General features: G+C 37.5%; 3 protein-coding genes across 5 annotated transcripts; 1 reads left to right on the top strand and 2 right to left on the bottom strand.

The window, feature by feature from the left end:
* The first annotated feature begins 25 nt into the window (after positions 1–25).
* On the top strand, positions 26–4,482 carry LOC141432464 (flavin reductase (NADPH)). 3 transcript variants are annotated; one of them, XM_074094040.1, is made up of 4 exons: positions 26–209; positions 512–598; positions 1,196–1,582; positions 4,176–4,482. In XM_074094040.1, the coding sequence occupies exons 2-4, from the start codon at positions 526–528 to the stop codon at positions 4,331–4,333; spliced, it is 618 nt and encodes a 205-aa protein (XP_073950141.1). In that variant the 5' UTR covers positions 26–209; positions 512–525; the 3' UTR covers positions 4,334–4,482. The 3 variants fall into 3 exon arrangements, with proteins under 3 accessions (XP_073950141.1, XP_073950143.1, XP_073950142.1); XM_074094042.1 differs by lacking the exon at positions 26–209 and adding an exon at positions 268–355; XM_074094041.1 differs by lacking the exon at positions 26–209 and having other exon boundaries at positions 422–598.
* Positions 4,436–5,612, bottom strand: LOC141432459 (uncharacterized). Its single transcript, XM_074094029.1, has one exon. The coding sequence runs from the start codon at positions 5,290–5,292 to the stop codon at positions 4,501–4,503; it is 792 nt and encodes a 263-aa protein (XP_073950130.1). The 5' UTR covers positions 5,293–5,612; the 3' UTR covers positions 4,436–4,500.
* A 1,115-nt stretch (positions 5,613–6,727) lies between these two features.
* On the bottom strand, positions 6,728–11,687 carry LOC141432458 (mitochondrial GTPase 1-like). The gene is made up of 3 exons (XM_074094028.1): positions 10,893–11,687; positions 9,124–9,311; positions 6,728–7,169 (listed from the first exon to the last, which is right to left on the bottom strand). Exons 1-3 carry the CDS (start codon positions 11,503–11,505, stop codon positions 6,966–6,968), a joined length of 1,005 nt encoding a protein of 334 aa, XP_073950129.1. The 5' UTR covers positions 11,506–11,687; the 3' UTR covers positions 6,728–6,965.
* Between the last annotated feature and the right edge of the window lie 4,273 nt (positions 11,688–15,960).

Below are 15,960 nucleotides of genomic sequence, written 5' to 3' on the forward strand. Positions count from 1 at the left end.
GAATCGATGTAAAATATTTCGGGTATATTTTGACAGCCGGCTGCCGGTCGGTATTTCAGGCATTCATGTCATACACAGACTAATATGAGATACTACGTAATGTCATAATAATTGGAATTTTATTTCATTTCATTTCATAACTCTGTAATTTCTATTTGCAAAATTAGGAAACGGTGCTGACTTAGCAAGATTATTGAACGAGTGGTAAGGTAAGGAATTAAATTACCATAACAAATTGTTTTTCATTGTTATCGTAGGTACTTTAATATATTCAATTTACACTTGCGTCAATAAATTGATTTCAATTAGCGCTAGAGGCCCATTTTCCTGCATTATCATAGTGAGTTCTCGATCGGTAAGTTGTGTGCGGATTATCTTCTTTTATCAGTTAAGATAAAGTTCCGTTTTGAAGTGGCAACAAGTCGATGAACCAGTTTAACCTGTTAATCTGTTTACGCCGCTCACTTGTAACAAGTATTGAATGCTCAGTTGACGTTGTTTTTGCTTTTAGAATACACATTAAAGATGAAGAAAATCGTAATTTTCGGCTCCACTGGAACATCGGGACTTTGCGCCCTGGAAGCTGCTGTTAAAAAGGGTGAGATTTTTGTACAAGGAAATCCGGACTCGCACCTTTGAGTTCTTTGAAATACATGTGCGAAATTACATTTGTAATTTTCCACAAACTTTATGGGGAAGGAAAACATTGTGAGGAAACTTGCTAATTTCAATTTCAATTTCTCTTTCATGTTTGTTTGCAATAAAATAGATATCTATACATTCAATGGTGTGTGTGAAGTTTCCTATCAGCTTTGGGCTCTCAAGGGAACTCGCGTTTTGAGAGAAGGCCTGTGCCTGGCAGTCAGATGTATAATAAGCAGAGATGATGATGTAGTTTTTGGAAAATTTAATTATTGGTACAATTTTTTTTTTGCTGATTTTGCTTTTTGTTGTCTGTACTTGCATTGTCATCCTACCTACAAAATATATACATACCTACATACCAAATTTGAAGTCAATCTGACCACTACAACTGCTTTTGAATTTGACTTAAAAGATTCAACCTCAATAAACTACAAGCATGAAAAAATTTTTTTTTTTTGGCTTCAAAGAAGCCAGTTAGAGAACCAAGAAAAGAACTGAAGAGGGAAGTGTACGTAGCATGTTTTACACCTGTGAAATTTTATTCTAACAGGCCTTGAAGTGCGCGCGTTTGTCCGTGACCCTGCCAAAATCCCCACACACCTCAAAGACAAAGTGGAAGTCTTTCAGGGGAACGTTCTAGAGCCAGATTCAGTAAATGATGCTGTTGAAGGCATGGACGGAGTCGTCATCACTCTTGGAACAAGAGACAATCTGGAGGCTACTTCTGATATGTCAGAAGGCACTAAGAATATTATTGAGGCAATGAGAGCAAAGGGTGTGAAGGTTATGTCAGTGTGTCTGTCAGCATTCCTGTTCTATGAGCCTGACAAGGTTCCTCCGAGGTTCATTGAGCTGACTAAAGACCACAAGAGGATGTATGATGCTTTGAAGGACAGTTATTTGAACTATGTTGCTGTCTTCTCACCTCACATTGCTGGTGAGTGTGATTGATGAATTTGACCCTTTTTTTTTCCTGTGACCCATATATGTCTTTACTTGTTTTAGGCCGAGGCAGCACTACGGCTAAACCGCCGCGGTTTTTAACCGCGTGACTGTGAATCAAGTAAACCTACTTTAAACTGCCACACTGGCGGTTTTAAGTTTACTTGTATAAAAAGTCACGCGGTTAAAAACCGCGGCGGTTTAGCTGTAGTGCGGCCTCGACATCAGACTATCTGACAGGTTAGTTTAGGAGTTGCTGATTCACTACGAGGCAACAGATCATAAAATAATCAATACAAATTGTATTGATTACGGTGTCCCTTACCAACCTTCGCTCACTGGCCTTGTTTACAAGTAAGAGCTGATTTACATAAAGCCAGTAGTATTACTGGGGGCTAACAAGTTACAAGTGATCGATCGAGCGCCTCAATGTCATACTACTGAAACTGAAACTTTGAAAATGTATTTCATACAATTTTACATCCAAATGATCATTATACATTTTGTATTTTAGATAATAATCATTGGAACTCCGAATTTATTATATTCATAATGTCATTCAACATAAATACCTTGCAACAAAAATGGGTTAGGTTAGAACTGCGATCCTCACAGAACCGAAATACTTCCAGAAAAGTGGGTTAGGCTATAACTGCGACCCTCACAGAACCGAAATCCTGCCAGAAAAGTAGATTAGGTTAGAACTGCGACTGCGACCCCCACAGAACCGAAATGCTTCCAGAAAAGTGGGTTAGGTTAGGTTAGAACTGCGAAAGCGGTATTATTATAAATAATCGAATAAAAAATTGTATATGAGCGAATGTGGACCCCGGTTTTATTGGCATCGTGTAAACCACCACTTAGGTCTAGTACTGGGCGGCAGCGGTGAGCGTTTTCTCTACATTGTGTGTACCTGCTATATACCTGTGCTTTACTACGAAGTGCAAAATCGAACTTCGTGTCTTGCCGTCCCGCTCACGTTTATATTATTTAAAACGAGTGAGAGGGACGGTACGATACGAACTTCGATTTTCGCCCCTCTGTCCCTCAAGTTACACGTTTGAGTGGCAATTAGATTTAATGTAACGATGTCATAGAGAGCATAGGACGGGCTGTTTCACCATCCATTGATACGTATTTAAACAACGAATCAAGGCAGGGCTTACGAAATTCTATCGAAGTTCGCTCTGTCACTTATACTATGTTATTGATCATTAACGAAGCGGTACATACGTATAAATAGTTCATTTATGATGTTTTGAATAACAGCCAAATATAGTTGACCTCGATTAAAAAAATAATGATTCAGGCGTTATTATACGAAGGTCTATCAATGAACTACAAACCTTTTACCTTGCTCCTCTACTAGCACAACATGTGAAATAAAAACAGAAAATATATGACCGTATTATAATGTTCTATGTATGCTGTGTGTATGTACGTAACATTAAGTAATCAACTAATCATTGACCTAGCTATTACACATACATACATACATACATAAAATCACGCCTCTTTCCCAACGGGGTAGGCAGAGACTACATCCTTCCACTTGCTACGTTTCTGGCATACAACTCGCTTCCTCTACATTCATCAATCTTTTCATGCATGCACGTCGGTTTAAAGTACTCCTGACCTGACCTTTCTTCAGAACGCCCCCGATTTGATCGTGGTACGTTCGTCTAGGCCTTCCTCTCCCAACGTTCCCATTCACGCTCGTCTTATAGATCTGCTTAGTCAATCTGTTTTCATTCATTCTCTCAACATGCCCAAACCATCCAAGCATCCCTTTCTCAATCCGTGTGACTATACCTTCATTTACACCACAGCGTTCTCTTATCGCACTATTTCTAATTCTGTCACTCAATTTCACACCTAACATACTTCTTAACGCTCTCATTTCTACCGCATTTTTCTACTCTGATGCCTTTCCTGCCACACCCAACTTTCACTTCCATACATGAGTGTTGGTATCAGCACCCCTCTATGCACAGCCAGACGCGCTCTTTTGGAGATTTTCTGGCTATTCATGAAGGTGTGCAACGCTCCATTCACTACGTTACCAGCCTTTACTCTCCTTTCAATATCACTTTCACACTTTCCATCCCTAGTAAACATAGATCCCAGGTACACAAATTCATTCACTTGCTCCAAGTTTTCGTCACCTAGCTATTTGACGTAATAAATACACTCACAGTATCTAATCTATGAAACGCCATTGAAGTTACGTAGCAGACTAATACGCTCTGACGTATTCACACCAGAAGCGTGGAAATTACGCAACTGTAATTCGCCGGCATTACGCCTGCAATGCTGTTTCAATGACTGACTGACTGACGTTTGCCGAAATTACGTCACGTTTTGGCGTTAACAGCCTGGGAATTTAGTTAGTGTCAGGTAGTTAGATTGTAGGCTAAAATAGGACGTAATTTCGGAACATGTTGCTGCTTTATGAAACAGCATTGCAGGCGTAATCACGCCAAAATTGGGTCGCGTAATTTTGGCAAACTTCTTAGACCTTAGTGGGTATGATTATGATGCCTAAATAAAAGATAAATTACCTACTTTTTAAATTTGTTTTTCCACAGATGAGCCCAGCAGGGAGCTTGTCATCGAAATAAACCCTGAGAAGTCTCCCGGCAGAGCCGTCTCCAAGTGGGACCTCGGCTCCTTCCTGGTGGACTCCCTGAGCGAACCCAAATACTACAAGTCTGTCATCGGCATCACCAACGTGCCTAAGGCTTAATAATGCACATAGCATATAGCTATAACCCTTCAAGTATTAGTAAAGGTTGTGGTAGGAAGCATAAACGATTATTTTTAAGACCATAGAAAAATATTCTTAAGGTATATTTAATGACTTTATTATGTTTCAAATAAAATTTTTCTCGTTTACATTTTTTTTCTTTGCACCTACGGATGCTTGAATATGCGACGCGTGGTGTCTAAGACGAGGTAGTTGATGGGAATAAGACGTTTAAAGTCTGTCTGACTGGTGGCAGCGGGAGTGGTCGCAGTCGTGAAGGTAGACTGAGGTTCTACGCTGATGCTACTAGGGTAGGCAGTGATGCCAGTGCTATCACTCCGCACAGTTCGGGGACTCCATGGATAGTTCACGCGCAGTTTAGACTCTTCATCCACAATCCCTGTGCTGGTATAACTCTGCAAAGTCCACGAGCTTATCGTATCCTGTGAATCGACATTATGCGTTTTGCCAGCTGGAGTCAAGCTGGTTATATTAAAAGTGGATACGCTGTTCAGGCACGTCCATTTCCACGTGTCGTTGCTCAGGGTCAGCAAAGAGGGACTGCGCACTCCTGTAGAAACACTGGACTTCGGGTCGATGGTAAAAGCGGTGAGGGTAAGCGCACTCTCGGTGGACGTGGATTCTGAAGGTGTTGAACTATACGGCGTGACGTTGGAAACGTGAGTGATGTGAGACTGCCATGATTCTGTGGTCCAAGGAGTCTCGATCATTCCCAAAGTGTCAGACGTGGTTGCGTAGATAATAGATTCTGCGCCGATAGCTGATGCTGAGTAGGTAGTGCATTCAGAGCAATCGCTCGAGCTGTGGTAGGATCCAGAGTTGTCTGAGCAGGAGGTTTGTATTGTTTCAGTGTAAGTTTCTTCCCTCGGGTAGTGTCCGTCACTTCTGCTTGGCGGTAGTTGGGGTTTGGGGGCAGGAAGATCGGGCAACGACGACATTTGCTTACGTTGCGATCTTGAGCATCATTCTGAGAGGGTAACTGTCCTCCGCCATCACGAGCAGCCAGCGGTATTCCTGGATGGAAAGCACGAAGCTTTGCAGGTAGTCAAGTGGGTTCATTTTTTTGTAGGTGAGATGCTCACCTTTGTCAACGGAGTTTGGTTTTTTTTGTATTCACATACTTTGTGAAACGATTTCTAACTTACTTAAGTATCCATAGGTAACTTTTTTTGTATAAAACACTTCAATCACGCACGATTATTGTGCGATTGAGTGACATTCAGGAATTTGACAATGACACGCAGAAAATGTTTAAAACATCTACCCTCTTGAAAAAGTTCAACGAAAAAAGTATTATTCCTATACTTCAATGAATGTCCTCTTTCAATGGACGGACGTGATTATAAATCTTACCAAAATGTTATCTGCGGAAAAAGTAATATGGAGATTTTTTTTACCGTACAACGGCAAAACCTACTAGACAGCCAGCAAAATTGTCCTCCAATGGACAGCCATATTTTTCTAAAAATCTAATCTAATCTTATCTGCAGGATAACAATTTAGGCTGGAGTAGTTAATAAAAATCACAAGCTTTTTTATTATAAGTGTCATATATTTATGATATCACAATCTAATCATTACAATTAAGACTTATGCATTATATTTACACAGAAAAACTTGAATTCACACTTAAATTGTGAAGATCGCAATCCGCACTGGGTCTGAGGGGGAACTACGGCCGTCTGACCCAATCTGAGAGGCCTGTGGTCAGCAGTGGTATATATGTTTTATATAGGCAGGAAATTACTTGTACAAATGCCTATATCATGTACAATTAACTGCATTAATATCTGCCACAGAGAAGTGTGCAAAAATATCAGACACATCCTACAGGCCCAAACACATAGGTACAACACACACAGGTGCAGGTACAAGTAAATAAAGTCTTATTAGATATTTATGCATCGCTTTGTTGTGTCAGATATTGGTGCTGGTGCCTGTACCCATGTAATGGGCAGTTTGAACTCCTTTTTAGGGTTCCGTAGCCAAAATGGCAAAAACGGAACCCTTATAGTTTCGCCATGTCTGTCTGCCGTCCGCGGGTTTGCTCAGGGACTATCAATGCTAGAAAACTGTAATTTTGCACAATATATATATAAACTTTGCCGACAAAATAGTACAATAAAACATAAAGTGGACGTAAGACGTAGTGGGGGTGTTTTTTTTTCTCTCATCCAACCTTGTGGTGTGGGGTATCGTTGAATAGGTCTTTTAAAACTATTAGGGGGTTGCGACAACCATTTTTTCGATTCAGTGATTTTTTTGCAAAATATTCAACTTTAAAGTGCAAATTTTCATTAAAATCCAGCATCACCCCCTCCAAAATCTAAACCGGTGGGTGGAAAAATTTGAAAAAATTCAGGATGATAGTAAGTATACCAATATAAAATTAACAAGGAAAACTATAACGGTCAAGTTTTCTTGAGAATTATTAGTAGTTTCAGAGTAAATAGCAGCCAAGGTATAAAATATACCTAAACTTGGAATATGCCCTACAAAATACGAAATCCTTGGAAAAATATTACTTAATTCTTTCGTAATGGCTACGGAACCCTATTTCGGGCATGTCCGACACGCTCTTGGCCGGTTTTTTTTCTACTAAATCAAATCACTACGCCATAGCGTTCTCATTGTGTTTCTGATCTTTGAATTGTAACAAATCAATGTCCAGTAACGTCCGCCCCAACTCCCCAGTCCGGAAGGCCTTGATCATCATCCTGGCGACTTCAATGAAATCCGGAACGTCCCGCATGGTCCCGTCGAAGTCACGGGTTCTTCGCACGCGGTTGTACTTCATAGCTCCTGAGATTAACACCTGCAATCAAAATCAAAACGTTTATTGTACAAGTAAGCCGCAAAAGGCTTCCTACACCCCACTAATCCTACTTCTTATTTCTAACTAGTATTTTAAATGCAAAAGTATGTAAGTGTTTGTTTGTTACCGCATCACGTCTAAACCGCTGAACCGATTTAGATGTAATTCGGTATACAGATAATTTGAGTCCTGGGGAAGAACATAGGATAGTTTTTATCCCGGAAAATTGCATAATTCCCGCAGGATAGCGATAAATGAACTCTACGCAGACAATCGCTGGCAACAGGCTAGTGTTAAATATCAGTTACTTTGTTGATGGCGCCTCAAATATTTAATAAAATTCCAGATTCTTTTAAAGAACTGAATTTGGCGCAATTTAAAAAAAAATGTCATTGTTACTCCTAAATAAATGTTATTATAGTGTCAATGAATTTTTAAGTGATGACAATTTATAATTATTAATATTGTTTTAATGTTATGACTTTGAATTTTGATGGACTGTTTTTAATTTAATTTAATTTAATTTATTTTTATAGTGTTTTGATTATTATTATTTTTTATGACATATTTATATTGTTTTTTTTTTAATGTTTTTTTTTCTTTCTCTTCGACTGATATATGTATGCATTATAAAAAAAAAAAAAACTGAAATTTTGTACGCCATGTGGCAAAACATACAGGGTTCTATATTTTTTTATTTTATCATCTCTACATCTGTACCTATGTTTGACAAATAAACTATTCTTATTCTTATTCTTTGTCACTTAACACTCTTCTGAGCTGGAGCGCGGGCTGTACTATCCTACTAATAATATACTCGTAAATGCGAAAATTTGTGAGTGAGTGAGTGACTATGTTTGTTACTCCTTTACGCTGAAACGGCTGGACGGATTTGGATAAAATTGGTATGTACTATATAGCTGGACATCTGGAATATAACAGGCTACTTTTTATTCCGATGTTCCCACAGGATAGCGATAAAATCTCGAAACAACAACTGCTGGGCTTAGAGTCATGAAATTTGACATGATTGTTTTTAATGTAACGTCAATGAAAACCACGATTTAATTTTCGGGAATTCGCACGGGAATTTTTGAAATTCTGAAATTTCAATTCAGCTGCTAGATCTAATGATTTACGTGTGCGAAGCAGCGGGTAAACACTAGTAGTCAAATAAAACCATTTATACTTATTTGTCATAGTCATTTGTACCTACTTGCTAGAAGCTTGAGGTCCCGGGTTTGATTCCCGTGTCGGGGCAGATATTCGTATGAAAAATATGTATGTTTGTTCTCGGGTGTTTAATATGTATTTAAGTATGTATCTATTTAAAAAAAATAAAAATATTTATCTGTTGCTTAGTACCCATAACACAAGCTTTGCTAAGCTTACTTTGGGACTAGGTCAATTGGTGTGAATTGTCCCGTGATATTGATTTATTATTTATAATTAGTCTAGACAAAAGTTGGGCCAGGGTCAATTAAATTAAATTTTTGGGTCTCTAGTAATTTTAATTTTCATTGTCCGCAAATTCTGTTCGCGTCATCGAACACAGAGATCTGTATTCGATGACGCGATTCGGGTCTGTTCACTCCATATTTAATGAATGTAGTTATAGAACTTATATACTTAAAACAAACGTGTACCTAGCCGCTGTTGGTACCTTCATTTTGGTGTAATCAGTCATTGCCTTTTCAGCGTCTACTAATAAAACAGAAGTTTGGAAAAAAATCAATTGACACAATCAAAAACTCTCTCAGATTTTTTTGCTTCTTGCTGTTTTACTAATTAATGAATTACATATTATAGACTATATTATAGACTATGCAATAATAAGTGTGTTAATGTGTGAATGGTTGTGTTGCTGATGATGAACTCTATTTGAGTTCGAAATGCGTCAGCGTAGTGCGGTGGTGGTAATAAATGTTTTACTAATTCCCGTTTCAAAATGTACCTTGTTGATATCGTCACAGGGTTCAAGGAGCCCCATGTAGTCGACGTAGTTGAAGCAAGCATGCTTGTTGAGCCAGTACAGCAGGTAGTCGGCGATGGCCTCTTCTCCGACCAAGTGGTCTTGTAGGTTGGCACACAATGCTAGCTTTAGTCCCATCTCAATGTCAGTTACAGAGGGTTCTAGGATACCTGGGATTAGAAATGAAATGTAATAATTAGAATATGTATGAATCAATTTATTTTTGAAATCAAGATCAAGATAGAAAATACATTTGTATTAAGAGATATTTGCCGGACCTCGAACCAGGCAGGAGCCTGTATCTCGGGGCCCTCAGTGTGTTTAAATAAGACAAAGTTTTTTTTTGATTACATCAATAGATTACGAGTGTCATGTTACAAATAGACAAGAGAAAAAGAACCTCCTTTTTTTGAATAATATTAATAAATAAAATATAATTAAATATCCTACTAAGAAAAGAATTTAGAAAAATATAAAAAAGAAGAATGATAAACAGTGTGAAAGTGGGCTAAAGGGCAACACACACAGAGAGCGGGCGCGGGTCGTGCGCGGGCCCGCGACGGGCGTATTTGCATGGCGGTATATGGACGCCTTCACACAGAACGCGGGCGCGGGCGCGGGTCGTGCGCGGGCCCGCGCCCGTCGCCCGTCGTCACAAACAGCGCGAGCCGAGCGCAGTGTTACCAACTCTCAAAAATATTTATCCCTAAAGCTTAAGTTAAAAACCCCTAAAACTCGTTTTTAATGAAAATGTTTACTTTAAATTTGAATATTTCGCAAAAAAAATTCTGAATCGAAAAATCGTCTTAGTAACCCCCTAATGCTTTTAATTTAAAAGACCCTACACTATAGGGTTGGATGAGAAAAAAACCCTTACTAAAGTAAGGGTTTTTTTTCTATGGGAGGTACCCAAAAAATTTTTTTATTTTTATTTTTCATTGTACCATTTTGTTGGGATAGTTTTCATAATAAGTATATCTATGTAAAATTACAACTTTGAAGCATTGATAGTCCCTGAGCAAAGCCGCGGACGGACAGACAGACTGACAGACAGACAGACATGGCGAAACTATAAGGGTTCCGTTTTTGCCATTTTGGCTACGGAACCCTAAAAACCGTATTCATGCGCAGTAGCTAGTTCATTTAGCCGAGAATAAAATTTATTTATTTTATTTTTTTAATTAATTGACTACAGAAAAATCTGTTATCATCAGCCACTTTTAAAAATTTCATCCATCGCCCATCATTACATAAATTGGATTTAATTAAGTAAGTAAATAAAGTTTGACCTTGGTGCGCAAGCGCGTTTGTCGTTTTCCACATATATCTCGCGGCACTGTATAATTCTGTGTCGAGTTGACAAAAATGTCGTATCTATTATTGGTTCTAGAACTGTTTTAATTTGTACTCCAAAAGTCGCCAGATACCTAAACCATTTCTGTCGTCAAAACTTTTTTGCGGTGGCTAAGATTTAAGCAAAAGTCGTCACTTCTAGGGACCAAGTCACTAAACTGGCAACATTGATAGCCGCCGCGGGCCCGTCGCGGGTCCGACCCGCTCTCTGTGTGAATACAACGAACCGCGCGGCACACGCGGCGGACACGACCCGACCCGCGCACGCTTTCTGTGTGTGTTGCCCTTAAATTTCATATCTTTGGATATTTGGTAAAATTGGCCCTTAAATCCCAGAAAAAGTGCACTGCATCAGGAATCAAAGTTAGGAATATAACCAATATCAAAATATTACATACCAGGAGTATCCAGCATGAAAATATCAGGGTTGCTATTAATCCTGATCTTGGTCAAGACGCTCCTGGTAACCCCAGCGATGGCGCCCACGGGCAAGGCGTGCCCAATCCGGAGATTCCTCGAGCGAAGCATGTTGATCAGTGAAGATTTACCAACGTTCGGCACTCCGATTATCATTACATTGTAATCAGACTCTTCACTTCGATTATACCTATTTGAATCCTTAATAAGATCAACCATCAACGGTCTGAGAGTTTTCAAACCACGGCAACTCTGATCTTTACTATTTGTAAACACTATGTTCTGAATACCCTGCTCCGCTTTCAATTGGTCTTTGATTCTAGGTACCAATGAGCTTACCGTTAAATCTTTCTTATTTAGAACGAGTATGTGGGGCTTAGCACCCGTTAATGTGTTTGTAAATATAGGATTCCGGCCCGTAAATGGTATTCTAGAATCGTGAACTTCGATGACACAATCAACTGTCTTTAGTTTGCGTTGCATCTGTTTTAGTCCTTTATTCATGTGACCGGGAAACCAACGAAGCAGATCTTTGCTTACAAAAGGGCATTTTTGGCGGAAATTATATGCTGCGGGGTTAAATTTCGTTGCCATTTCGATTTGTTTTGACTTTTAGGTTATGTGGAGTTTGAATGTCAACCTTGAAGGTTTTAAAAATTAAGACTTAAAGATAACACTACTTACTGTTAGTATACACATATTTTTGATCTATTATAATCGAAAATAGCTTAATGAATTACGAATACAAGGAGCGATAATTTGACGACTTTGACGGCTGTTATTGTTTTTTTTTCTTTCGGTGGTTTTTTTTTTTTTTTTTTTTTTGGAGATTGTGGCTTGGTAACGAGACCTTTAAGCCAAGTCTTTATTTTAGAAGTCTTGTTTTTGATCACTTGAATTCACTTATTTCACTATATTTTTCCAATTGTATTTTTGATATATTTGTAGAGAGGAACGAAGCAATTTGTGTTTTTCAATAGGTCAGTGAGGCGGCGGGAGGATTCTTCAGCTTGATTTATTTCGCTGGCAAGTATCAGTCTGTCCAGTGCATAGCTATGACATTTGAATATAATATGGTCTAGGTCTCCAACGGCGTTATTGCACGCAGAACAAATATTAGTGTTAACAATACCGAGCCTGTACAAGTGGAATGGTGCATTGCAATGACCAAACCGAAGCCTGTTTATGATAGTTATAAAATCCCGACTGGCAATCTTCAAATCATGGTACCACGGCTTGACGGGTAAATCAGTTTGAATATTTCCGTACCATTTTCCTTTCTCTTCTTGATCTTTCTTCCACATGTCTGTCCAGTATCTTCTTACATCTCTGCGAAACGTACTATAAAAGTCGGTCAGAGGGACGTGCACTATATTTTGTACATCCAACATATTTAATCCTTTGAAAGCAGTCTGGTCTGCGATTTCGTTACCAGTTATTCCTTTATGAGAAGGAATCCACATAAAGGATACTTCGATCTGTTTTAGGGAGAAGCTGTACAAAATATTCCTAATTTTGTATAATAAATAATTAGTTTTGTAATGTATTTTGAAATTTTCTAGCGATTTAATTACACTAAGTGAATCAGATAGTATTAGAAAATCCTTATAATTATTTACACATGAGATACGTTTAAGCGCTTCAATAATAGCGTATGCTTCTGCAGTGAATATGCTACAATTGTTGTCTAGTACAAAACTTTGAGAAAACTTAATTTGCGGATCATATACTGCACTACGAACATACCCCTCACCCTTACTGCCATCAGTATAGAGAGTATAGTATTTACTGTTTTTGTGTAGAAATTCTAGAAGCTCCTGATTACTATGAACTTTATCACTGATAACTGAAATTTCAAAGGCCACACTGGTAAATGGAAATGAGTAGCAAGGAGAAATACTACTAGTGTAAATTTTAGAGCAAACATTTTTAATTTCCAGAATGATGTTACTGAGCTTGGGTGACTTACAAGCCAGAAGATCACTGCTAGACAGCAGTGGAGCTGCGATTGCCCTTTGGCCAGGTAATATACTTTCTATAACTAAATTATTATTTTGTGAAATAATCTTGGCACAAAATCTCATGAACAACAATAATCTTCTAAGGATGAGTGGCATTGTAGCAGTTTCCACTTCCATTGCTCTAACAGGTGTAGAGCACATGGCACCTGATATTACTCTGATAGCTTTGTTCTGTAAAATATCTAGTTTTTTAGTGTGTGAGCTATTTATATAAGCAAAACAACTATAGTCAAAGTGGCTTCTTACAATAGCTTTGTACAAACAAGATAATGTTTGGGGATCAGCGCCCCATGTTACTCCAGCTAGGCATTTCATAATGTTAAATCCTTTTAATGCATTGGATAATATATATTTAATGTGCATTTCAAAAGTTAGTTTAGTATCAATTACCACTCCTAAAAACTTATGTTGGGGAACATTTGGAATGATCTCATCATTATAAGTTATAACATCAGTTGGATTGTCTTTTGTAAACAATAATACACTACTCTTAGAAGGGTTAATTTTCAATTTTAGTATGTTGTTATAATAAGAGTGCAGATCTTTGAGGGCTTTATTAACATAGTTAATAGCTTGATCAATATTATAATTAATGCTGTATATGACCAAGTCATCAGCAAATTGTAGTACCTTAACATTATTCATATTTACATATTTACAAATTTCACTTGTATATAAGTTATACAGCAATGGAGATAATGTGGCTCCTTGCATTGTACCTTTGGATACAGTTCGAGGTCCATACATATTATTGTTATGTCTTATATACAAAGTCCTATCTGTTAAAAAGTTATAAATCCATTTGCACAATAAGCCAGGTATTTGTAGGCTAGACATAACTTGTACAAGAATTGAGGGACTTACATTATCAAAAGCGCCTTGTACATCTAAGAAAACACAAGCAACACTAGATTTATTACATTTTGCATTTTTCAGGTCTTCGATGAGAGAGACAAAGCTGTCGGCACAACTTCTTCCGCGACGGAAACCATACTGAATTGGAGGGATAACGGAATTGGCTTCTATAAAATAGTCGAGCCGAGTTTTAATCATATTCTCAAAGATTTTACCTAAGCATGAAGACAGAGAAATTGGGCGATAAGAAGTTGCGTCTTCAGGTGGTTTTCCTTGCTTATGTATTGGAATGACACATTGTGTTTTCCATGACTGTGGTATGATTTGCAGTACCCAAAGGGAATTAAGGATATTTAGAAATAGCTTTTGAACTGAAAGATCCAAATTCTTAATCAGTATATAAGGAAAGTCATCTAGACCAGGCGTTGTATTTTTACGAGACTGTAAACTGTGGATGAATTCTCTCCATGAAAAAGGATCAAGCAAAAACTTGGATGAATCGCGATTGTTGTTAAGGCAAAAATAATTTTCAAGATTCTCAGTGGAATTGTGATTATCATTGTTTGTTAATTTATCCAGTAAAGGGCCAATAAATTCATCATTAAGAGATTTATTAGTAGTTTTAATTCTTTTAAACATTTTAATATATTTCCAAATTAAACTAATAGGGGTAGTTCTGTTAAAACTGCCACAAAGCCTTCTCCAACTACACTTTTTTTCTTCTGCTATTGTTCTTTTTTTAATAGCATCTAGTTTTTTGTATTTAATGAAATTTTCTACACTAGGATTGTTTCTATAGAATTTTAATGCTTCATATGAATCAATGACACTTTGTTCGCATTTACTGTTCCACCAAGGTGCAGGAGGCTTACTTCTAAAGTTAGAAGTTTTAGTAAATTTAGGAATGCAATTTAATTTTAGAGAGTTAAGCTGCGAACAGAATTGGTCATAAGTCTTGAGTGGATTTTGAGCATCTAACACTATATCTTTAAAATATTCTTTAGAAAGTTCACAGTACTTTTTCCAGTCAGTTTTATTGTATAGAAACTTTTCCATTGGGGCATTAATTTGATATTTATCAACGGACATTATAATATTTGTTATAGTAGGAAAATGGTAGCTACCCATGTTGTCATCGCTTACAGACCACGCGCAAAGTGGTGCTATATTCGGACTTGTGAAACTGATGTCTATTGCAGAGGGGTTGCAATTAGGATAATTTATTGTAGTAAAGTTACCATCATTAAGGATACACAAATTTAAATCGTCGATTAAATCGAATAATTGTTGACCGCGACCTTTTGTAGATACGCAGCCAAAGGCAATATGATGTGCGTTAAAATCTCCTGATACAAAGATTGGTTTAGGTAAATTATTTATTATGCTACGTAATCTATCTATTCTTATATTTCTGTCTGTTGGAGGCCAGTACACGCATAAAATGGTAAGGTCACCACTTTCTGTAGAGATTGATATTGCTATAGATTGAATATCTTCGTAAAAAGTAGTTTGTAGAGGCTTGTACTTAAATGATGGCTTTATTAAAATAGCGACACCGCCATGACCATTATCAGCATTGCGAAAATGTAAATTGTAATTTGGAATGTTGGTGATACGGGTATCTGAAAACCAGGTTTCGTTAAGAAGACATATATCTATTTTATTTTTGTGTAAAAAATTTATTAGTAAGGGTTTTTTATTATGAAGACTTTGAATATTAAACTGAGCGATACGAAGTTGTGAAGTTGTAGCTAGATCCATTAATTAAGGCAGGTTTTTGAAAAGTAAATCTTTGATAGATTTCGTCGTAACTGGAGAATCGTCTGCTTTGTTAGCAATCGCTATTAGAGTGCGCACAATAGTCATTGTCAAATCGTTATTGGTCATTAAAAGATTTTTTAAGTCAACTGTTTTTGAGGGAGAGCTTGTGGATGCCAGGTTTTTGGAATTGTTGTTTATTGTAGTGTCTTGTGGTTGTTTCGAGATAGGTTTTTGGATCAATGGAGGAAATTCATCCCTTTTAGAGTCTGTAACACTTGCATAAGTTATTTTGGTTTTCTTTTCTTGGATTTTTCTCATTTTAATGGGGCACATTTTAGAAATAGCTAAGTGAGCTCCACCACAATTTATACAGCAGAGCTCAGTTGGTTTGTCACAATCTTTGTACGAGTGT

The sequence above is a fragment of the Choristoneura fumiferana genome, chromosome 11 (assembly GCF_025370935.1).
Source record: "Choristoneura fumiferana chromosome 11, NRCan_CFum_1, whole genome shotgun sequence".
NCBI lineage: Eukaryota > Metazoa > Arthropoda > Insecta > Lepidoptera > Tortricidae > Choristoneura > Choristoneura fumiferana.

Bases quoted from the DNA above. Each gene is read 5' to 3' on its own strand.
- LOC141432458 (XM_074094028.1), bottom strand. From the start codon at position 11,505: ATGGCAACGAAATTTAACCCCGCAGCATATAATTTCCGCCAAAAATGC. The intron at 9,312-10,892 runs GTATGTAATATT...TTCTAATCCCAG, and splicing joins TTTCATGCTGGATACTCCTG to GTATCCTAGAACCCTCTGTA. The intron at 7,170-9,123 runs GTACATTTTGAA...TTTTGATTGCAG, and splicing joins CCTGTGACGATATCAACAAG to GTGTTAATCTCAGGAGCTAT.
- LOC141432464 (XM_074094040.1), top strand. From the start codon at position 526: ATGAAGAAAATCGTAATTTTCGGCTCCACTGGAACATCGGGACTTTGC. The intron at 599-1,195 runs GTGAGATTTTTG...TTATTCTAACAG, and splicing joins GGAAGCTGCTGTTAAAAAGG to GCCTTGAAGTGCGCGCGTTT. The intron at 1,583-4,175 runs GTGAGTGTGATT...GTTTTTCCACAG, and splicing joins CTTCTCACCTCACATTGCTG to ATGAGCCCAGCAGGGAGCTT.
- LOC141432459 (XM_074094029.1), bottom strand. From the start codon at position 5,292: ATGTCGTCGTTGCCCGATCTTCCTGCCCCCAAACCCCAACTACCGCCA.